At 43.4% G+C, this 24656-nt stretch overlaps 1 protein-coding gene across 2 annotated transcripts; it reads left to right on the forward strand.

Moving 5' to 3' along the window:
* The first annotated feature begins 1957 nt into the window (after positions 1–1957).
* On the forward strand, positions 1958–24316 carry CASS4 (Cas scaffold protein family member 4). Of its 2 annotated transcripts, none has more exons than XM_068149983.1 (6): positions 1958–2150; positions 13206–13634; positions 16957–17061; positions 18008–18157; positions 19094–20428; positions 22012–24316. In XM_068149983.1, exons 1-6 carry the CDS (start codon positions 2106–2108, stop codon positions 22423–22425), a joined length of 2478 nt encoding a protein of 825 aa, XP_068006084.1. In that variant the 5' UTR covers positions 1958–2105; the 3' UTR covers positions 22426–24316. The 2 variants fall into 2 exon arrangements, with proteins under 2 accessions (XP_068006084.1, XP_068006085.1); XM_068149984.1 differs by lacking the exon at positions 1958–2150 and adding an exon at positions 5886–6042.
* Positions 24317–24656: the final 340 nt, after the last annotated feature.

The raw sequence follows: 24656 nt of genomic DNA on the forward strand, positions 1-24656 counted from the left end.
CAGCCACAGACTGCAGGCCAGTAACAGCCTGGAATCAGCCAGGGTAGATGATCCAAGTTGGCCACAGGTGTATCCCCGACCAGAAGTTAGTATAAAGGAGGAAGTTTGCAGAGGATGTGCAGCTTCTGCTGTTGATTAGGCTCCCATGGATCTTCTACTCTTTTCCTGATGCCCAGTATCTGCTATGGAGGGGTCATCAGCTGATAGAGTAACTGCTGTAGTTTAGCCCCAGATCCAGGCTAAATAATGACAGTCGTCTTAAATCACTGATGTGGTTGGTAAGTTACCATTATGCTAGCATTCATCTCAAGGTTCCTGAATTCTGTTGTCCTTTAACTTGCAGAACAAACCTTGCAGATTTTCATTCTGTTAACACAAAAAACCCCCATCCTGGTGTTGGCACCTTTCTTCCATTTCATATTGTGTATTGTCTTGCTTGAGGACAGAAGTTTGGGGGGGCTTCTGTTTAAGAAATGGGAGCTGGAAGAAACTCAAATCTTACTTAGGTAAAGAACACAACCCCAGAGTTAAAGAGCTCAGTATTACACTATCCCAGTGGTACTCTAGTATGTCCAGGTGCTTGACATGAGGTGCGAATGAGAATGGGCAAGGCTGCTATACAGCACAGAGGGCAAGAACACATGGAGAAAAATGATTTATAGCTGCATTGTGAAGAACAAGGTTATGCACACAAGTGCTCGCTCTCTTAGATCCACATTTGGCTGATAGGGAATATATCTTTTCACTGTACAAGTATGGAAGTACCTGTAAGTGTTTTCCATTCAATCATGCTTACTGCTGCAGTCAAAGACACTTCACACCTAGAAGCTATAGTTGATTCATTAAAATTCCAGTGCAGCTACTTGCCTTTCATGAGTTTTTCAGTCATACCTCTTGGGAGCTCCATCCCAATAAGGTGTTCTGCTCAGAGAAGCACACTTATGCTCAGCTTTTATCACCTTCTCAAGAAAACCTCCAGCACCAGTCTGAAGGTCTGTTGTATCCATCCAGCATGTAACCTCCTCTTGCCTCTTCTCAGAAGCAGCTATCATAGAAATGTGGGAAGATGGTGATGTAGCCAACACATGGCCAAAGAGCCATGCTGACATGAAAGCAAAGCAGCTTTGGAGACAAATCAAGTATGGGTTTGTGTCTTTCAGCATTCCTTGGCACGCTGACCTGGCAGCCAGCAATGGGCACGTGGCTCAGAAAGGCTGTTTCTGGAATTAAATGTGTTTGCCACCCACTGAAACACATTTCAGATTTTCTGGTTAAGATAGCGTTGTGGTCTGAGATCAGTGTTTCTCATTTCCTGGTTGTCTTTCCACCAGAGCTGTCCTGTGAGGCCGAAATCCAAGGAAAACTGAGGTGCAATAAAGGAAAAGTAGTTGAAGTAGCTGTGTTTCAGGTTAGGAAGTTCACTGTGTGCAAGAGACCCTTCAAACATGCTGCAGCATAACTGCTACACTTGCTGAGCAGGACCTTGCAGGATGGGAACTGGAGCTCTCGCATTTCTATGTCTACTTTTATAAGCCAGGAGGAGCTTTTCACCCCAGGTATGGATGGTAGTACATCATTTCACAAAACCCCTTTATAGCAAAAACATTATACCAGTGCCTTAAAAATGAAAACAGCTTTGAAAGGCACCAAAAGATGTTAGCTTTGAATTGATCTGATCTGGGCATTCTTACTTCTATCAAGCCTTGTGGAGCCCCTTGTGGCAGCACCATTCTTGCGTTCATGACACGTCCAAAAGAGGAAATGCAGAAATGTGTAGCAAAACAGAGGGTGAGACTTCTGGCTGCGGTTAATTGCGACAAGCTGGTGACAGAGAGATCAAGGAAAATTCCACTTGCCAACAAACTCTTTTTCTCACTCTTTAGACATTTTCTTAGGGTTTTTTCTGGTTCACCTTCAGTTCTTTTCAACCTTATCTATAGCCACAGAAATTTTCATGAGAATCTCTCCTGCAAACTCCTAAATGCTTTTAGGGGTAGAGCTGTCAGACGTGCTGTCTTGAGACATAGTTCAAGTCACTCTTCAAAGCTGAAGACTCTTCACCCTGCTGTAATTAGCTGTGCTGCTCAAAGCGACACTGCGGGAGAATGACAACAATGGACACAAGCAGAAGAATTGACGGAATGGCAAAGGTATGTCCCTTTTGGGTTTTAGCACAACATATAAACAAGAAAAAAGGGCTCCTAGAATAGAGTTTGTTGTTTGAAATCAGCTTGATGGTGCCGTGAATGTTTGGTGCTCTCGTCCCGAGGTGTACACAAGGCTCTTAGCAGTGCTCGTGCGCTTGAAGTCTCGCTGTGCTTTTTGCTGTGACAAAGCCACTCACTGGAAGAAATGTCTTCTTGGGGAGGACTCTGCAGCAGGATTTCCAGTAACAAATACCTATGAATAAACACATTTGTGAAATAATAAATACATAACTTCAGTTTCCCACCTGTCTGACTGCCATCCTGCGAACATTAGAGATGTGGTTATATATCAGAGGCTTTCAGTGGCAGTCCAGGTGACCTGTCGCCTGATAGGTATTTGCCTCTTTTACACACCAAACAGAAGAGACTTTTAAGCATTATATTTGGGGTTTTGCTTATTGGGTTATTTTTGTTTGTTTGTTTGTTTTTAATGACTGGGACTAGTTTATATGGCATTTTACATGTATTTGTGTATTTCTATTGCATCTGGTATAATTATATACATACATACACATAGGAACAGCACCCTGCTACAGCTATAAGGGTTAGAGAATGGTGAGGTCTTGATTCAAAGTATGCCTTGACTGTCCTCCTGTCTGCAAGTCTAATAAGCAGCATAATGGCATTATTCTTTCTATCCTGGATTATGATCTGGGTGTTTACTGTAAATAAACTGCCTCCTGGAAATTTGATACAAAATACTGGGGAGGGCAAAGCTTAGTATGAGCTCAGGAAGTCAGGCTTTTTGCACTTAAAATTTTACCCTGAGGCACATTGATAGGAGGACAGTTTTCCATGGTAACTCACCAGAAATTGATGCAGGACATTTTCCATTTCTATACAGAGAAGAGAATTTCTAGATATGATATTTTCAGTTTCCTCAAATGGATTACCACTGGCTAAAGAAATGCAATGGCAGCAAGTTGATTTCCTGCTCTGTTTTGATGCAGGACATTTCCCATTTCTCTACAGAGAAGAGAGTTTCTAGGTATGATATTTACAGTTTCCTTAAGTGGATTGCCAATGGCTAAAGAAATGTAATGGTAAAAAGCAGATTTCCTGTTCTGCTGTGAGATCTTTTGATACACCCCTAGCATACCCAGTCATATGCAGCTGAATGACAACTGAAAAAGTCTATTTTATTTCTCCTATATAATTTATGAAGGGTTTATAAGTTTGCTACTACGCAGGCAGTGCTGTTTGTTTTAATATTTGAGTGGTTTACTTAATATGAAAGTACCCAGGGTGTGGGTTTTCTACTGGACTTCTTGTAGCACCATGTGCCAAACACCAGTGCCTTTACTGTGACAGGTAATTCTGTGCACCCATCACTGTGCCCCAAATATCCCATCCTCACCAGGAGAACCATTTCTGAAAATGAATGTAGTGTGTGAGCAGAGCCAAAGGAATGATGCTGCTGCTTTCTGGTTGCGTATGCACCTGCAACACAGTCTGCACAGGAAGAGTTGCACCTCATGGTGCAATTTAAAGCACAGTGAGCATAGACAAGCTGTGCTTGGGAAATAGTTCTCCTATTTGACAACACTTTCTGTGCTCTTGCCAAAGGAAAAATAGGATCATTAAGTTGATCTGAAGCTCATCTCTCCTTCCAAAGTGCCCAGTTGCAATTTTCTCACCTTATCCACAAACAAGTGCATGAAGAATGGTGTGAGATATATGAAGAACCATGTGAAATATGTTCTTGTAAACTCCTCCTCACCTGGGGATGTGTGCACTTCCGTCCCCATGGCTCCAGGTGCCTACTGCCATTCCCCTGTCTCCTTTTCCAATGCCTGGGGGAAAATATGTGTTTCACAACTGAATTTCCCAGAGCTAGTATATTGAGCAAGGAGTTGCTTAAATAGCCAAGATGGAATACTGGAGAGGTGGTGAAGTTTCCTTTTTTCTGGGCCCCAGCCAATAAATTTGGGGCTGTTCTCAGGGATGCAGTCAGGTGGAAGTGGACTCCATGCTCAGCTTTCCTGGGGAAACCTTAGAGGGAAAACTTTGGTTCTGTCATGGGCAAAACGGTCTCCACACAGGCAATTTTCAACTCATTTAATTTATTGCCAGTTAGCACAAACTTCTGATCATTTATTTGGGTGATCGAGAAAGAACAAACTATGAACAATTAAGTAAGCACTTACACAAGCACCTTTCCTCTCCTTTCCTACTCTCAACTCACATTATCTTTGTGTGAGGTACACCCAGTCCACCCCACTTGGCACAGGAGTTTGGGGCTGGGGGAAAAGTTCTTTGGCTGCTGCTCTGTGGCTATTGTCCCTTTTCCTCCACTCTTGCCTGTATCTGTACCTGTCCCAGCATGGGACACCCATGCCCACAGTCCCTTGAGCAGTTCCTGACCCATTGTGGGGGATCCTGTCAGGCATTAATTCAAGAGAACATTTAATTGTGTCTGAAAGTAGTTTTATGGCCCCAAGTTGTGGCTTTGTCACTTGTATTCCTGGATCGTTTCAAAAGCTAGTAGCACCTGAAAAATTCCAAGGCAGGGAGTTAACAGCTGATCTATGTCTTCTGCATGAAGTGAGGTGTTCAAAGTAGCAAAACTGCTGGTTGTAATATTGATACAAAACCAACAAAAAACTCAAACCCAACCAAATAAATAAAACCTAACCAAATGACAACACCACAAACACACACACACACAAAGCCCACACACACACACTCAAAAACCCAACAAGCAAACAAACAACCCAACCCCAAAACAAATCAAAAGCCAAAACTACAGAGAGCACACCACACTCGCCCCCAAGGCAGTTCAAATGAGCTGCTTGTGCCAGGAATTCTTTCCCATTTGGACAACAGCGTTAACTACTTCTCTGCTCCTAGCCCCAGCCCAGAGGTGTAGATTTTTGCTGAGAAAGCATTTTCAATTCGGCATTTTCTATCCAAGATGCCTTGCTTTTCTACTTATGTGATTGTGGCTTTAGGAGTGAGTGCCTAATTTAATTTTGAAGCTACCGTGGAAAGAGGAAGGAAAAGACTTTTGCCAGAGAAAAGGCAATGTGAACAGCAGCAAAACCAGTAAAAGTTTGCAAACCTCAAAACACTCAAAAGTGCATAGCAGTAAAAACCTGTGCATTTGCATAAGCATAGCCCAGACAGAGCTGCTGCTCAGCAAATACCAACTATGCATAGCTGCAAATAACACAACTATTTACTAAAATTAATTTTATGTCTTTTTTTAATAACCAAAGAAACAACCCCCCTCAGCTACAGCTAAGCTTAGCTTTTCTTCTCAGGTTTTCTGTCTCTGAAGAGCAAGATTATTTTGCAGTGATTTCCATAAGTGTACAAGAGGTCAGTTTTCTAGGGACCTGAACATGAACACTTCAAAGTCTGTCAAACCACTTTGAAGTTTAAAATAAAATAAAATAAAACAAAATACAGGAGTAACACAGGGTGCTGCAAAAATGCTGCAAAATCCATCCCTGACTTTCTGGTTCAGCCTCAGTGCCCTGTGTTTTCTGTTAAGATGCAGTTGCAAAGCAGAACAGGCATTTCCCGGGGGTTTGCAGGAGGGACGTCTGCATGTCCAGGCCCTCATTAGCATCAGCAGCTGCAGGCCAATGGCACCGTGCAGATAATTTTGCTACATAATTAGCTCCCTTCGTTCCCAATAGCTGCTCTCCTCTGGGGAATGCAGCAGGAGGTGGAAGGAGGCTGAGCATTTGCTCTTCAGGCTTCTAGCCAGACCCTCCAGTGCTTCTGCTTAATCCTCTGGACTGGGAAAGGAAGGGTTAGTGGAGACCTTATCCTCCTCCTTAGGTGATGGAGTAACAGAGAAATAGGAGGCAACAAAATGAAGGTCAATGTAAGTACTAGATTATCTTATTTCTGTTGCAGTTATTTTAATGGCTTTACTTATCTCATTTGTAGCAGAACTGTAGATAGTGTAAGATCTGTGTCAGGATCCCTTTTCAAAGAGTGCTGCTGATCTTAGTTGTACATTACTAGCAGAGCACATGAACTTAACTTTTAAAGCATGATCAAAATTAAGCTGAAAAATTACTTCATGGAGAACAACAACATGGTTGAGGGGGGTAAAGTTTTGTACCATACTTACTAAGCAGTAAAATCCCTTATTAAACAGTGACTACAAATGACCCTGGCTGGTCACTAGGACACCCCTTGCTTTTGATACTGTCTTGGAAATAATGAGTTTCAGTGATGAACATTTGACCTGTTACCTCAAAAAAGATGATGCATTTTGCACCGATAACTAGAAAATGAGTAACGGGAATGTTTCAACAACTTGAGTCACTCTGGTGAAGGAAATGTCAAGCAATTTGAATATGAGCTGTGTGAGCCTGGGAAAGCTTGTGCACTCTAGGATAAGGACTGATCATATCCTGCAGTGCTCTTTGCAAGGAGAAGTGAACCTCAGAAGAGGAAAGGAGTGGTGGCAGTTTAATTTTTAGGACGTAACGCTCTCCTCTTGGAGGAGGGAGGAACAAATGGAAGGATCAAAACTGTTTTGTAGTCCTCTGTTAATGTTTTTGCCCAGGCTTCCAGCGCAGCATGCACACAGATGCTGAGCGTTAGCTTGCTTTGTGCTAGGCAGGATTTCCCTAGCTGTGAGGCTCACTGACTCTCAGCCTGACCTTACAGCTGATCTCCAGCAGCTGTGACTCGGGCAGTGTCTGCATGGTCACCATATGCCCTGTGTTAATGATGGAGGAAGGGATCCGCACAGCTGCGCACGGGAATGGGGATGCACAGTGGTGATTAGGGCAGGTCACAGCCCATCCACTTCTTTTCCCAGGGAAATGCTAAAATTTCAAAGAGATGCAAATTTGCCCAAAGGGTGGGCTTAAAAAGAAATTGACTTTTTTGGTCAGATAGTTGCAATGAGAGAGCAAGAGGAAGCAGCAGTCTTGGGGAGTTGTGCTGCTGCTGCTGATTCATTATGAATCAGAGAACACCCACCCCGAGCCTCTGCCTCTCCGGTTGCTGTCACTTCTGCCACGGCCAGGGAATTAGCAGAAGCTTGTCCGCAGGTCAGATGGGATACAGGGACAGCATCTTGTCATGTTTCTGCACCCAGGAGGAAGGATACACAGCAGTCACTGCAAATGACAAATTTACAATGTGCTTCTGACAAGCTGCCCTAGGAGTTTGTTGCCTGTTCCCTAGGCAGGCAGAGGAAGGAGAGGAAGTACTCTGCTCCTGAGACTGTGCAGCATCTATTGCTTAGGAGGCAGAAGGAGAAAACTTGTGCTCTTCAGAACTCTCCATATCTTTAAATCCATGTTTGGAAATAAACATTGTACTAAAATGTCATTACGATAGTACAAGGTTTAGAAAGACAAAGTAATTTGGTGCATTTGGGCAAACCCCTCTGGGTAGTAGTAAGAAGCAAACCCACCCACCCACCCCCCATTCATAGTCAGTTCTTTAATATCAGGAAATGGGAATTTACTTTTCCTCAAACTTGGGCATGAGACCAAACATGCAGAAATGCTATGAATGGGAATGAAATCCTAATCACACTGAAAACAAGGGGGCTGTTCAGCTGGTTTTAACACAAATAGAATTAGATTAAGTACTTCTGTGGAGAAAAGAAACTTTGAGGAAAATTAACAGAACCAGCTTGTAATTTCCACTCTAATGGGTGGGAATTAGGCCCCCCTGACTAATGGGAAGCTGCACAATTTTTAAGTGGCTCTGCCTGAAGTTTAAAAACTGGTTATTCTCTATTTTTAATAACTGATCTGACTGTTCAGCATTTAAAACCTGATCATTGCTGCCTGGTTCCACCCTCCAAATAACCAATTAACCCTTGAATAGGCAATAAAAGCAAGTCTTGACATTTGTTCCTCGTTGAAGCTCATACAAACAAAAAAGATCTGAAACTTCTGTATAGCCAGAACACTGATAGTCCAAAATATGCCTCCAGAAAAAATGGATGTTTCCCATGTGAAGTCTGTCAACAATTAACTGAATTAGGCAAAACTTAAATTGAATCAACCTGGTCTAGCATTTAAAAGGGACTTCTCTGGGAAGCATGTCCCAGCCTTAGCTGGGGCAATAGAGAATGTTTATTTCTCTGGCTTTGTGCAGAGGTGAAGAGATTAACTGGAAACAGTTCTGTAAACATGTCAGAGGGTGTCACTGATGCATGAACATAACTGTTTAGCAAACACAACCCGCTGCCTTTAGCTGTATCTTTGCCTTCTCCTCAAATATTTTAAGTCCCATTTTTCTGCAGTAAAATGCTTACAGATCCTTTTTTTTTTTCTTTATGTGCAAAATACAGCTGAAAAATATTTGTCTTCACCCACAAAAAAACCCAACCAATCCCCCCACCCCACACACATACACACAAAAGCCAACCCAGTGTTTCAAAGTGCCTCTTCTCATTCAGATTATTTTAATAGGGTTTGAAGAAGCACATTTAGGACAACAGGGGGGGTTGGTTTGTTTTTAATTTGAAATGCTGTGAACTACTACAGTACCTACAAATCACATGAATTGGAGTTTCCAAATAAAAGTAAGGAGAGCAGGGAAATTACTCTGGCAGCCTTGCAGGGAAGATGCTCAGATTATCATTTGATAATCATGAAGGATTTTTCTACCAACATTTGATTATCTTTTATGTGAGCATGTTGGGGGTTTCCTATTGCTCGTACTATGGGCTGAACATTGAGACTAGGATAGGAGAGGGATGAGGAAGTCTTAGTATTAGTCGAGTTTTTCCCTTAGCACAGATGTCTGTGATGCACACAGAGCACAGGTATCAGGCTGTGTGAGTACTCCTGGTTTGAGGTTATAATGTTTTACATTCTAGAACTATATATTAGCAGTTTTAATGACTCTTAATTAAACTCTTTCCCTTCATTAATAAACATGAGTTGACAGCTTCATTCTGAAGACTCCCAGGGGCTGTCAGGTTTTGTAGCAGGAGAAAGTTCTTCATTGAAAGAGTCATTAGTCATTGGAATGGGCTGCCAAGGGAGGTGGTGGAGTCACCATCCCTGGAGGTGTTCAAGAGGAGATTGGACGTGGCACTTGGTGCCATGGTCTAGTCATGAGGTCTGTGGTGACAGGTTGGACTCGATGATCCTTGAGGTCTCTTCCAACCTTAGCGATCCTGTGATACTATGATACTGTAATATAAATGGGAAAAGCCTGCTTTTTAAGGAGAGTTGCAATCCTAACATCCAATATACAATAAAAGGAGACATTTCCAGCTGCACAAGAACTTCCCTGCACATCAAAGTTAACTGAGCCTGTGTTACCACAGGTCTCATACTGTGGATCCATTCAGTATGGTTGGTTCAATATATGTGGGCAATTTGCATTGCTCTAAGGAGGTCACAAACTCTGCATGGGGAAAACAATGTCTCCAGGAGAGGTTACAGAGGATGCAACCTCTGTTTTCTAGGTCTGGGCTCTTGCAATCTTCTCAGTGAGAGAAGAGCAACAGCACTGTCTGCTGAGGTGCTTTCTCACGGAGTGATGAAATGGCTTTTAAGATGTACTTTGTCTGAGGAGATTTTTTTTCAGGGCTGCAGACAGGGAAGAAGCAACAAATGTCAAAGAAGGAAAACCACTTTGATGTCATCTGTGTTGCTTTAGCTCTTGCTACATGTTGGTTATTGTAAGGACACATTAACGAGATCACATAAAATAAGGAAGAACTATACACAGCTGGCCCTGGATGGCATCTTGTGGATGATAGCTTTAGACAGCCAGCTTCCGCTCCTCTGGTAATAAAGAAAAACTGCAGATCCCATTGGCCCCGAAGCACAGCTTCCTCCTAGCTGAGCATCCCCTAAGGTCTCTGCGATCCTGGGAATGCGGTGCTTGTTTACAGTTAATGGCAGGTCAGAGATACTTCTGCTTACATGATAGAAAGAGGCTGCCACTGTGATTCTTTACATATGTCTTACACAGCTGAAAGTGTAAATAGGGCCTGGATTCTGACAAATGTCCACACATTAGAAGAGCCAGAGCCTGTACCACAAAGAACCTCGCTCCACCTAACGAGTTGGTTTTGGTAGACCTTAGCTAGCTATGCTGTCAGGTCAAGCACTCAACCTGCCTTAAACTTCTTGTATTTTTGTCTATACAACTGTTCCTACTATTACTTGGCTCACAAAAGCAATTGGGTAGGATAAATTCTCTTAAATGTGTCTCAGAAAATGAGATTTCTATGGAAAGTGAATTGGAACAACTTTGGCATCCAGTGGCTTCTCCTTAACTCTATTGCTTAACATGAGCAGATAGAACCCATAGGGTGTTGGGGGACAGAGCTGCTTGTGGGCTGGCTGCTGGTAAGGAACAGGGCACAGATGAGACACTGGTAGTTCCTTACCACACCTCACAGTGCATTGCTTTACTCCCTATGGCCATACCCTCCTCATACCACCTCAAACTCCACCAGAAATTGAGCCAACCTACAGCAAGCTCTTTACTGCCAGAAGTGCAGTGCTTCCCAGTACCAAAGCTTGTTTAATGCTTGCTTGCTGCATATCCTGCCAAAGAGCTAAAAACATCAGATGGGTGCTGGTAGGCATTGCTGTGAGCTTGCCACAGTCTGAAACATCTGGTTCAGTATCCTGGGCTAATAGTTGTTGAATCCACAGCTGGGACTCCTAAAAACTAATGGAGCTTATAGGAACAGTATTGCCTACATTCCTTTGGTGATAACACTACATGAAAGCGATGCTTCACAGGCTCTCCCACACCAGTCCTGGTGGAGTGAAGTCCTGAGAGGCTGGGTGAGTAATCAGAATTCTAGGAAAAGAAACAAGAAATAAAAGGGACTTGCTAGAGCTGTATTTGTGTTGGTGCAGCCGGGAAGGACATCTTGTTGTCTAATGCACTAGACGGGCTCAGTTCCTGAGTTCAGGCTTCCTGGCTCTGCCACCAATTTCCTGCATGCGCCTGGATAAGGCTCTTAATGTTTCTGTTTGCTAAAGGCAGGGAGTGTCCCTCTGCCCATCCTCTTCGTGGTCTGCCTTTCAGCGGTTTTGTGCAGCATCCAACAAGGGAACAAGTGTTACGCTAGGTCTCAAAGGCTTGCTGATGAATAATAGGAAAAATTTCCTTTTTGATCCAATTGCCATAAAGTGTGGAGCCATAGAGAGAAGTCTGGACTGGGCTTGGGTGGGATTCCTGGAGGCTTGACTTCAACACAAGTGGTTCAGAGCATTTGGCATTGTCCAAATAGAAAGCAGGCTCCTGTGGTCAAGGCAAGAAGACTGTTTTAACCCAGCTAGGACCTAAAGTAAAAGGGACTGTTGTCCATCTCTGGCAGCTGCTGATGGACAAGCCCATGTATCATGAAAAGGCCATTGTTCACAGACACCCTGAGGAAGAAATGCATGTTGCTAACAACAGGTCCTTCTCATCAGCTGAGCTGACAATTTGGTTTTCTTCTGCTGCAAGTTCAAGCCAGCTGTTGCTTTACAGCAAATGCTCTGGACAAAAATACAGGGCATCACGTTTCCTATTTGGGTGCTATCTCTCTGGACATGACTTGCACTTTCTGATAAACTAACACTGCAATGCAGCCAGTATCCCACTGCCTGGGAAGCAGGGAGTCTTGTTTTGAAGCTGAAAGCAAACGGTGGCTTGTGCTGAAAAACACTACATCCCCCTGCTTACTGCAGATGGGGTTCGACTAGATGACCTTCGGAGGTCCCTTCCAACACTATTCTATGATCCACAGCTCTCTCTACTCTTTGCACAAATGCCTTAAGTGAATAATGCTACCTGCTGCTACTACTTTTCACACTTTTAGCTGTCATCTTGTAATGAGTAAGAAAGTACCCAAAATAAACATGCTGAAAATAAAATGTGGTGATCTACACAGTCATGATTGTCAGGAATGTATGGGCTTCGGATGAGACAGGTTGGCTGCCCTGTGATGTAGAAGCTGGAAAATATGAATATTTGCTCTCTCTAAGATTTTCTTTGATCTTAATAAAGTTACTTACTTCGTTCTACCTTGGTTTCCTGCCTAAAAAAATTACAAAGAGAGCGCTCTATGAAGATGCTGAAAGATATACTGGAGAGGGGAAAAAAGTATTCAGCTACAGGTGATGTCTATGCAATGGGGAGAAACACAGATACTGTTTCAGGCATGCTTACCTCAAAATAAACTCACAAACACACTGGCCTGCTGTGAAGAGTTAGGAGCCAACAGATGTATTTGCTTGGTGTCACTGTGTGCATAGGTAGATTTTTCTCTGAGCTAATGTATCACAGAAATCATTAACCCGGGATGCTCAGTAGGATTCAGCTTTCCAGTCTGAGGTGGATGTGGGCACAGTTAGCTGGAGTCTGGGTCTTCACAAGTACTGCAGCCTACCATAGCTATTCAGCAGCATTTCTGCCACTGGGCACCTGTTAGTCCCCTGACCTAATATGAGGTTACAGAGAAGTCTGTCTGAAGTTGAAAGGAAAGAAAGTACTGTTAGTTTGGGGGGGTTGTTTGTTTATTTCACAGGTAAGAAATAATTAGTCTTTTTCATGTGCAGTTGAAGTCCTTGGATAAATAGGGTAGCAGGCAGGAAGCATGAGGTTTAGATTTTTTTCAATGAATGATGCATTTTCTCTGCAACTTCTGACAAAGAATTCATGGACTGCCAATGGGAAAACCATCTATTTTTCACAGAGGGATGTTCATAAGTTACAAGTCTAAGCAATGGACATCAGCAGTGCTATTCAAGAACTTTGGGGGAAGGGGTAGTAAATAAATGTTACAACATTATTATTGTTGGTAGTAGTAGTTGTTGCTGTTGTTGTTACTATTGGTGGTGTTATCATCCATTTCTTCACCTCACTGAACAGAGCAGGCACAGGCTGCAAGGATTTAACTCTCTGAAATCAATGAAGAAATGTTGTTTAATGTGAAAGTGAATGGACTTGAGTTAAACTGATAGTAAGGTAGAGATAAACACTGAACTGGAAATTAACACTTTTGTTGGTGTAACAGTGCAACATTGGTGGTTTTTCTCTCTCCAGAACACCTTGGCCAAGGCCCTATATGACAACAAGGCAGAGTGCTCAGATGAGCTGGCCTTCCGCAAAGGGGACATCCTGACGGTTCTGGATCAAAATGTCATTGGCAGTGAGGGCTGGTGGAAATGCTCCCTCCATGGCAGGCAGGGTCTGGCCCCTGCTAACCGCCTCCAGCTCCTTGCCACTTCTCAGGCTGTCCTGCTTCCTCCTTCCATCCAGAGTGACTCTGCAGAGTCACCAGCGGGCCAACAAAACATCTACCAGGTTCCCTCCGTCCCCAAGCCTACTGTATCGTCATCTACCTACGAGAAGATGGAGGGGTGGGTGAAATCCCCAGCCAAGGTCTCTACTCTTCCTGCTCAAGGAATATATCAGGTACCAGCCTTGGCTGCACAGCTGCTTAGTGAAAGGACCAAAAGCTCAACAAGCCAGGTAAGCACACAAGCAGCTATAACAGCAACAAACAGTATTATTAAAACAATCACTGGGAGCAGGGAAGCATTTCAGTGGAATTTGCAGCAAAGCCATTCTAATAAATGGTGTTTAGGAAACTCCCATGAATTCTGCTACATTTTATAGCACCGTGTGAGAAACACTGCTCTGGGCAGCAGATGAGAGCCTCTATATTCTGTAGTCCTTCATTTTTTTGACAGTTTGAAGCAACTGTAGAATAAGACAGGAAGTAAAGAATATACCATTTGTTTGGAAGACCAGAAATTATTTACAAATCTAGCCCAAAGTTAAAATAACAGGACACAGAACTTTCTCCTCTGATGGTCCACAGCATGCATCCATCCAGATTCCTCTGGGCACATGTGGGGGCTTTGCATCCATTTTGCGCATCCTTTGCACAGGAAGATGATTCATAGTAAAGAAAGATCACCCTTTGCTGTACGATTGGTGCTGTTGGTCTGGTTTCTACTATTTTCAGCAAGCTCAGAATGCTGCTGCCACTCTCTCCTGCTACTCAAGGCTGTCGCTACACTCGCACAAAGTAGCAGCACTTACTATGGACATACTAGAGGCCACAGAGTTTGGTGCATCCTGAATCAATTTCTCTCCCAGACAGTTTTTCTGTTGCTGAGATGGTGATCAAAGTTTTTTGGATGAGTGCAGCCACCAATCCTCCCAGTTCCAAAGAGAAATTCCAAACCTACCTTTCCAGGATCTCACTAGAGGTGCCTGACCTGGCCTCTTCTTTCTCCCTGCTCCTGCTGGGCATTCAAATAAAATTTGTGAATGGAAAATGTAGTTTGAAAAAATGTTACATCAAGTGTCTTAGCCTTACAACACTTGTGCCTTCTTCAGCATAAAATGAGCTGGGAATCTTTTATTATGAAATGTAAATAGAGCAGGTGGAGAGGGAATTCAAGCACAAGCTTTTGTTCAGTCCCATGAGCTCTTCAGCCCAGGGTGACTGTTTTTAATGTGTAAGAAAATCATCATGTCAGAAATGTTAATTGAGAAAGGAAAAGAAAGGGAATTCAGCTCTGAACTGCTTTTAGGTTGATTTAATCATCATTTGATTTGTGAGACTCAGTTGGTTAGGTTTTGTTCCACTGTGCCAAAGACAAATTATGAAAATTAAGGTTCTGGCTCCTTTGGTGTGACAATGAGTGCTGGAAGACAGACCAACTTGGTACATCTTTAGTGTTGGAAACACAATTTTCAGCACTGCAGCAGCAAGTTCAGCTTTTGTGTACAATTACCATAACTGCATGTTAAAAGCAATAGCTACAAAAGACCCTTTTACATTTACTATGAACTGATTTCTCCATATTCCTAACCCTAAAGAAGGCATTTGCAAATCCAGTGTAAGGTTGACACAAATCTTCCACATTGTGCCAGCCAATCAGACTGAAAATATTACTCTCTGACTATTCCTGTCTTTTGGCACCTCGTGAGTTTATGTACCTAAGCCTTGTTTACTCTAACAGAAAGGGGGGGGGGGGGGGGAGGGAAGTGCCAGCCTGCTTTTATTATTCAGAGGTTCAGATCTGCCCGTGCTGCCTCTTGCACTGCCACAGCTGTTACTACACCAACTGTACCACTGTGGCCACAAGCCATATGCAGATGCATGAGGAGGCACAGGGGTGCACAGCCTTTGAGAGTGAAGAAGGAACTGTAGCACTCTGAACTGCCCCACACAGATCCAATGGGACAACTGGCAGAGTTTCTGGCATACTCAGCTGTCCTCTGAGCAGCTGGGTAGAGCCACTGCAAGGCTTCAAGGGAGCTGGTTGAAAGCGATAGAACAAAACAAAATCCCTCAAAGCTTGTGTGCTTCACACTGTAGAAAAGCCTCATCACTTCTGTCTAGTACCCAGGGCATCTCCTTGTTTAACTGTGACTGAAAGTACTGTAAAAATCAGTAGGAGGAGTTTTCTTTTTGATGTATCTCGAGTAAGATTTGCCCATCTGGAAACAGACCTGACCTAAGGATTAACAGAACCACAGAATGGTTTGGGTTGGGAGGGATGTTAGAGATCATCTAGTTCCAAGCCCCTGGGCATTGGCAGGGACAGCTTTCACCTGGAAGTGAACACCTCGAGGCAAGGAACGCCCACAACCTCCCTGGGCAACCTGTTTCTGTGCCACACCACCCTCACTGCCAACAATTTCTTCCTAATATCCAGTCCAAATCTACTCTCCTCAAGCTTCAAGCCATTTCCTCTCATCCTGTCTCTTTCTTGATACCAATTTTATCCTTTCTACTCATGAAAGTCTTCTCCATTTTGCACTGTGTGCAAGCAAGATGTTTCATATCACAGAGCACTTAAGGGGGTTTGGGTTCACTCTTCATTCCCTTTCTTCAGATGAGAGCTAAAAGCCTTAACAAAGCAGCAGCAAACAGCTGTATAGCTCCTCCACCATATTTCCCTTAAATTTAGTCACTACAACACTCACATGATGGAGAACACCACCTCCAATTTTAAATAATTTGCTGTCAGGCAGCAGTGTCTCTGTAGATCAGTAGTTTACAATACTCCATTTAGAAACCAGCTGCAGAGAGCCAGGCTAAACCCATGCTGAGTAAACAAAACTCCATAGTTTGGGGACTGATTTTTACAAAGTCCTTTCCCAACATTCATATTTTGGTGTCTAATTGTTCCACAGATCTGCTTGCAGGTCTTAAAAGGATGTTTTAAGCAAACAGAATTAGTCTGCAATTGACCTGAGTAATGTAATTCCCACAGCAGACTTCTCTGTTCACTGGACAGCTGGACAGGATATCAAGGAAACTCTGTTTGCTCTGTTTGCTCCTACCAGATTGAGTTAGTTCTTTGTAACTGCAAAATAACAGACTTCAGCCTTTATCTTTTTGCTGCACATACTACTAAATATGGTTTGATCTAATGATTCTGTGAGACTGGAGAAGTAGAAGTTCCCTCACTTTCTTTTTTTCAGTGGTTCTGCTTTTGAGCAAAGATTTAAGTGATAACTGAAGCTGGATTTTCTCCAAATCTCTTCCCTCCCTTGGTTAGTACAGCAGATCACCTTTGATTTCTATGTGCTAATTCTTAACATATCTGAAATAAACCAGAAACGCTGTCAAAGAAGAATTAGTGGGGGAAAAAATACCATGCCTGCCTGTAAGGTCAGGTCCTGTCAATTGCCATCAGTGAAAAGCTTAATCACTTACAAGTGATGACTCTAAAGGTGGCCTATTCAACTACTTAATATTTCAAAGATGTCCTGAGGTTACTGCTCAGCACTTTCTCACTATTTCTTTTTTTCCTTTCCCCCATAAAAGTACCTGTTTACTCTCCCGAGAGCATGCCGGGCTTCAGCCCCAAACATCAGGGGTGAGGTATATGATGTTCCATCCACACAGCGCCGGGAGTCCTCACTCACACAGGTGAGTCCTGCCATAGCATTCCCCTGCAGCTCACACCCTGTGGGACCTCAGAATAGATTTTCAAGGCAAATTATAGCATTTCCTTGTTTGTTTCGTGCATAGCTTGGCAGAAACCCGGGTGTTTTTAGGGAAGTTCAAAGCCTAGATCAGTTTTCTTTTGAATTTGTTAGAGGAATATGTCTTAAATTTGGTACATTTCTAATAAACACTTTCAGTTTTACCATTGCTGAGTTCCAGGGCACTGATGAATTCTCAGTATCAGTGTCAGTCTCTGCTTTCTACCAGGAAATGTACTTTGTCACCAAGTCATTTGATTGGAAAGAATGCAAGATGTTTGCAGAAACCAAATGCCACCCACACAACCTGCCTCCTGGGCAACAAAACAGAAGGCATAAGGTCACATAACCACAACACACTCAGGGCAATGAGCTGATTGCATCCAAGTGCCTTGCTCTTGAAACCAGGCATCCCTGGGCACAGCGAACATCACCACAATTCCTCTATGTCTCACTGCTGGTGCAGGTCACCAGGATGGGACAGACACAAGGCTCCAGCCCCTCACCTACCATGCAGAGTTGTACGTATAGGCTGGAGCACGTCCACAGATCCTCCCTGGCAGCACCTGGCAGTGCAGAGCTGGGCTCACCCTAATTCATTTATCATCAAGTTATCCACAAACTTACTCCCAGAAGTGGGGAGACTTCTGCTCAGCCCCAAAGCCAAGCGTGTCGCTAAGAGGCTGCCTTGCACCACCTAGTGCCCACCACGCTCCATGCAGCGCTGCGGGAAGGTGCTCCAGCAGCTTTTCAGCAGGTTTAGTTTGACCCATATTGTCCACACCAGGAGACACACAGTATATCACCTTAAAGAGTCTGATTCCACCAAAGTCTTCAGTGGGGTCTAAAAAGGATTGAATTTAAAGCATGGGGTTTTTCCCTCTGATCAGAGCGGTGCCACTCCACCCACCACACGGAAGGTCTCTGCGCTGGTCAGATCCACCGAGTGTTTCCAGGAAGAGCAGAAGCAGCTTTACAAGATCCCACCAAGCCCAGAAAAGGCCAGAGCTGTTACCAAGAAAGATTCACCATCGGGAAATGTAAGTAAGACTTGTTGGACACAAGAGCGTAATCTCAAATACTTCTAAAGCACTGGGAAAAGTCTGTATCCATCTCAGCAAACCTGTATTAAGTGAAAATTTAAACTCATTGCAGTTGAGAATAGACAGTGGTGCCTGTTGGTGATTTTTTTGATTATTTTTTTTTTCCATCAGGGCATTTGAGAATAGTCAGTGGTGCTTGTTGGGGTTTTGTTTGGTTTTGTTTTGTTTTCCATCAGAGTATGCATATAACTAGGGCTGAGGATACTAGAAAATCAAGTGGGTTTTTATATAGAGACTAATAAAATCTTACATCCTTCATTCTGTAAAACTGAGTGTTTAATGCTGCCTACTAATAAACTGGCATTTGACTTTTCTTGTAGCCATTCCAGAAAACTAAGAGTTTCCCACCCCCAAATGAGCCAGGGAAGAGCCTACAGATTTCACTGGCTGGGGACGGTGCTGTATGATTTAATCACCTGGGCTCAAAACAGTTTAACCTCCATATGAGAATAGAATAGAATAGAATACAATAGAATAGACCAGACCAGACCAGACCAGACCAGACCGGGTTGGAAGTAACCTTTGTGGTCATCGAGTCCAACCTATCATCCAACACTATCTAATCAACTAAACCATGGCACCAAGCACCCCTTCGAGTCTCTTGCTAAACACCTCCAGTGATGGGACTCCACCATCTCCCTGGGCAGCCCATTCCAATGGCCAATCACTCCTTCTATGAAGAACTTCTTCCTAACATGCAGCCTAAGGAAGCAGCTTGTGCATTTTACAAAGAAATAAAAACTATGGGCTAGCCTTTCTGTGGTGCAGTTCCAGTGACAGTACTGGAGTTACAAACATTTTCTGAGAATTCAGGTTTGTTTCTCTTTTCTTGTCTAAAACCATGGTTTATAAATCCTGTGTGCTCTGTTCCAGTTATATGATATCCCTCCCAAAAGAGAAACCGAGGCTTCAGAAAATGAATCTCAAAGGAAGCGCTGGGGCCATTACAATACCTTGCCAAATCCACGGAAGTCAGAATGGATTTATGATATTCCAGTGTCACCAGAAAAAATGGGATTAAAACAAACTCCTTCTGGCCATTCCTTGGAGAAGCAGATGCTGTATGACACACCACCAGCCAGGTACAAGGTGCTGACAACCAACACTGAAGCCAAAGTTGCAAATCAGCAGTTATATGATATTCCACCCACACAACGGAAATTAACCTTTCCAGATATGCACCTCTATGATGTTCCGTCCTCACGGGACATGCTCCTTTTGCCACAAAATGGTACCTGTGATGTACCCTCAAGTCTCCTGGCTCCAAAGGCTGAGAATCAGACCTCTGAAGAGAATGTGTATGACATTCCAAAAGGCTTGCCCACTGCTATGCAGTCTAAGAGAGATATGGAAAAACCCAGTGACAGTTCTGGAGACCAAGCATACAGCATTCCTCCACAGATCTCAAGAGAAGCCAAGATAGAACAAGACAGATTATCCGTTTCGAGTGTGGACAGCAAAAGCAGCACGCTCTCTACATCCTCAAACTCTTCTGCTGAGTCTTTTTCTATGCCATTATCAGAAGAGCCTGCCAGAGAAATTAAACTGGACCTTGATGTAGCGATAGAGACAGTGACTAGGTTGCAGCACAGCGTATCCAGCTCAGTTGCAAGTTTAATGATTTTTGTGAGCAGCAAATGGAGATTACAAGAACACCTAGAGAAAAGCATTGAAGAAATTCATCGAGCAGTTGATCACATAAAAGTATCACTGGGAGAATTCTTGGCCTTTGCTCAAGTCATAAAGGCAAATGCCTCTTCCTTGACTGATAACAACCTTCAGACCAGAATTACAAAACAGTTAGAAATTCTTATGAACTCATTCAAAATTTTAACAGAAACAAGAGAAGCTCTAAACAATTGCAACTGGTTGCTAGAGGCTCTGGTCCTGAAGAAACCTCAGAGCAACCCAGATGATCTTGATCGCTTTGTGATGGTAGCCCGCACAATCCCAGATGACATCAAGAGGTTTGTATCCATCATCATTGCCAACGGAAAGCTCCTCTTCAGAAAGACTGAGAAGAAACAAGAAATGAAGCAACCACAAGTGAACCCAGAATACAAAATGGCAAAACAAATCACATTGCCAAGAAGAATTGAAACAGATTCACTTCAGAGAAATTCTCCTGAGAAACCCAGCCAAAGACAGGTCTCTTCTGAGAAACCAAAAGACAAGGCCACTGAGGACTGTGATTATGTTCAGCTGCAGGTCAGTACAACTGGATTTTACTAGCTGTATTCTTGGTTGTTTAGCAGATATTAAGCTATTAGCACTACGTTTTCTTTAATGTTAACTTTCCTTTATTATTACTAGTGCCAAACTCAGCTTGTGCTACTTCCTATTTTCCAGGCTTCATGTGAATTCAGGATTTTGTTCAAGTGCTAGGTGGCACACATAGAGTGATCAGTAATTTTAAGTAATAAAGAGAACAGGCAAGTTGAGAACTTACCCAGCAAGCACTGTGAAAAGATTTTTAGCTTGCCTGTTTACATTCATTTGAGAAAGAGCCTTTAGCTGGGGATTAACAATTTGTTTCTTCTGCTTTGACCAGCAGTTCTCTTCCTGCTGGTATATTTTGTTTGTTTGACTCTGGCATGACTATGTAAGAGGTGCTAACTCTCAAACTTGAGGCGCATTGGAAAGCATTCTGTTGTAGAAAATGCTGATTTAATGAATGTTACTCATGCTGTGAATTATCAGCTTTATTAGTTGGAATAATTTTGGTTATTTATTAGTTTAATTCTCCTTACAATTGCTGAAATGTCTAGAAAAAAATGCAGCTCTCCTGGTTTCACAAAGAAATGCTGGCTTGTCCTTGGAATTTGGGAAATGCGGGTTTCAGTCTCAGACCTTGCAGGATCAGAGACTAAAGTTTTAGTAGGAGAAAACCTACAATTGCTTTTAATAAATGTACCATTGTTGTCTCTCACATGAAGGCTGCATAGCAAGGAGGCATTTCCCTCTGAAATAAGAGAAAAACACATTTATCCTTAAATATTTTATGTAAAGCATTTCACCATTGCTTTCATTTTGATTTTTATCAGGCACAGAAAGTAATTTCAGGCAAAGAAATAACGAGAGTACAGATTCAAAACCAAAGGTATTTCTAATTATGAAAACTATTACTGATGAACACTCTTAGTCTCTGACTTCTGTGCATGCTAAAACTCAAAATAATTTCCATTTGGACACACATCTCTATATTGCTAAATCTATTTGTTTTCTCATAGTTCATTTTCTCAGAACTAGTTCTGAGAATTACTGCTGAAAACCTGTACAAAACAGTTTTTTTCCCTCAAATGTAACAAACCACTGCACTTTAAAGTCATACTATTTATTTACTTGCCTTTGTGTATCATTTGGGATAAGGCTGTGAGAAGCCTGGTGTAAGGGTTGACTCACTTCATATTGTGCAGTTTTAATCATTCATAACCCTCAGAAGTCAGCACCATTAAAGATCAAGTCTGAATGTTCTGTACTATCTGAAAGCTTGAAATTCAGACCATAATAAAGGTTTGGTGTTCAGCACTTTGTGTGCTATCCATTATTAAAATCGTTTTCAGTGAAATTTGTTTAGGGAGAAAAAAAGGCAATTTGGGAGAAAATACCGCTTTGAATTCCAGTACTTTATGGAAAGAGAAGTTACTGTAAAGGACTACTGGGCTGGGGTGATTTGGAGCCAATGTTAACTGACAAAACTACCTGTAAGTGAAGAAACACGGAGAATATAAGGTAGAGCAAGTAAAGAAACAATCAGTGTGCTGAGCCTCTCTTTTTTAACCTTTTCCCAGGTTTTGCCATCTGCAAAGCAGGCTGTAATTCAGGGCAAGCCGGACCCTGCAAAGAAAATCCCTCTCTCAGACCACTGTAAGCTGTGTTTTGCTGCACTGCACAAAGCAATTGGTGTATTTACTAGCAGTCTAAGCAACAACCAGCCACCTGAAGTCTTCATATCCCACAGCAAATTGATCATTATGGTGGGACAAAAGTTGGTGGATTCCCTCTGCCAGGAAACTCAAGAAAGAGATGCTCGGAACGACATTCTCCACAGGAGCAGCCGTTTTTGCAGCCTCTTGAAGAATCTGGCTCTTGCCACCAAAACTGCTGCAATACAACATCCCAGTGCAGATGCCATGAGGCAACTTCAAGATCAGACTGAGGAGCTGGCTAAGTACACGCAGCAGTTCAGAGCAATAATGGAATGAAAGACTCTTTGCTGTTTCTACAAATTCTTAGCAAAATTGTCGGTCCTTAGGTGTGGTGGCAGCCAAGGTGTGCCAAAGCAGCTCAGTGATCTCCAAGAATTCTTGCTGGCCAGTTCCCTGGGTGATGGTGCAGTTTTAGCAGACAGAGTTGCACACAACAGCAGGTGCAGAAATAAATCTGTAGAACAAAAAATCTGTACTTTCCTCTCCATTGTTCAGATCCTGCCTGGAAATGTCATCATCATAGTGGATGGGCAGGAATGTTTGCTGTGTATTAGAGCAAATTTATTTTATTACCTGGCTGTTTTCTTGGGTTTTGTCTTGTTTTAATATCTATGTAGGTCAGATAACTACTTTTTTTTTCCCTTTTCTTTGTCTTTCTTCCCCCTCCCCCCCCCCCAATTTGGCAATGTAGAGCATCTTTTACATTTTGCTGCATTTACATTTTGTTCTGTAAATTATGATACCACATCATCACTTACTCAAAATTTATGATTACCCTTTAAAAAAAAACCAAACAGCTACAAAGCTATTTTTAAAAAATTATTTATTTTTACTATACAAATGCAGTGAATGGATTATGGGAGAAAAAAATCTGACAGGTACTACATGTAGCTAGAAGTTAATGAAAAATATTTCAGCAGGTAACTGGGCACAGAGGAAAACTGACTTGGAGGAGCCCCAGCTCCTGGTAAATCTGCTGGGAGCACACCTCTTGTCATCTTGGTCATGGCCTTTATTAGAATAACCTTTATTAGAATAAACCAAACCAGGTTGGAAGAGACCGTCAAGATCATCGTGTCCAACCCATCAACCAATCCAACCCACCCAAACAGCTAACCCATGGCACCAAGCACCCTGTCAAGTCTCCTCCTGAACACCTTCAATGACGGCGACTCCACCACCTCCCCGGGCAGCCCATTCCAATGGGCAATCACTCTTTCTGTATAGAACTTCTTCCTAACATCCAACCTGAACCTCCCCTGGCGCAGCCTGAGACTGTGTCCTCTTGTTCTGGTACTGGGTGCCTGGGAGAAGAGACCATCATCCGCCTGTCTACAACCTCCCTTCAGGTAGTTGTAGAGAGTGGTAAGGTCACCCCTGAGTCTCCTCTTCTCCAGGCTGAGCAATTCCAGCTCCCTCAGCCTCTCCTCATAGGGCTTGTGTTCCAAACCCCTCACCAACTCAACATCTCTGAAGCTGTTCAGAGCATTGCTCTAACTGAAACCACGTATTTCAGTCACTGAACATGCAGAGGCTTTGGACAAGCTCTTCCTACAAACTGGAAAGGTTATGTTATTCCTCACTGGACACCCAGAGCACCCACACTGGTGAGGCTGCCCAGATGCTCTCAGCCCAGTCCTTGCTCTGTCGGTCTGCATAGTGCATGAACTTTATGCTCAGACATGCCGGGTATGAAACAGAACCACAATGAAGGCCCTGTAACCACGCTGGTGGATTGTTTGTATGCCTGTTGTTTGTATTATTTATTTTGAAGTCTTTATCTGAAATGTCAAAGTCTGCCCTTTCTTGGCAGCGTTGTACCTGTGTCTTTGCCCTGGAAACGGACCATTAGTCCTGTGAGTAGTTACACTTCATTCGCACTGCACCAGTGCACATGAGCTCCAGTTCTCTGTGGAAAACCCAGCTCCCTCCGTGGTATTTCTACTTAGTAGTCACCGTGGTTTATACCGTTATTTAAACGTTGGCATCTGTAAATACTGTTGTTTGCACGGTTAAATGCAGTAACTGCGCCTCACGTTGGCTTTGTACCTTTTGTATTAAACTCATTCCTGGCATATCTGAGTGCTTGTAACCGGCAACCGACCCCTCCTGCTGCAACTGCCCGGGAGCTGGGGGCGGGAAGGGCAAAGAGGCAATACCTCGGAGGGGCGCGGCCAGCTGCCAGTCCCCTCCAGCCCGGCCCAACTCCAGAACAGGTCGTTTGGCCGTATCTCCCCCAAAGTCGGTGTTCTGGCCTGGGCGGGGGTTGTTCTCACAAAACAAGGGGAAACCCTACCCACTGTGCCAGGGCCACCTGAAATGTAGGAGAGGCGGCCGCAGTTCTGCCCCGGCGTCGGGAGGGGACGTTGCAAATCTTCTCCCCCTTCCCTGAAACAGTAGTACGTTCCGCCCCCCTCCGGCACCGGCACGGCTGGCTGCGCCGCAGCGGTGCGGACGCTCCCTGGGCAGCCGGAAGTGCGTGGTGCCCTCCGCCGGAAGTACTGCCC

Source organism: Melanerpes formicivorus, unplaced genomic scaffold, assembly GCF_026170545.1.
Source record: "Melanerpes formicivorus ecotype bairdi unplaced genomic scaffold, bMelFor1.0.p_v2 SCAF_19, whole genome shotgun sequence".
In the NCBI taxonomy this organism is placed as follows: domain Eukaryota; kingdom Metazoa; phylum Chordata; class Aves; order Piciformes; family Picidae; genus Melanerpes; species Melanerpes formicivorus.

Bases quoted from the DNA above. Each gene is read 5' to 3' on its own strand.
- CASS4 (XM_068149983.1), top strand. From the start codon at position 2,106: ATGACAACAATGGACACAAGCAGAAGAATTGACGGAATGGCAAAG. The intron at 2,151-13,205 runs GTATGTCCCTTT...TTCTCTCTCCAG, and splicing joins GAATTGACGGAATGGCAAAG to AACACCTTGGCCAAGGCCCT. The intron at 20,429-22,011 runs GTCAGTACAACT...ACCTTTTCCCAG, and splicing joins GTGATTATGTTCAGCTGCAG to GTTTTGCCATCTGCAAAGCA.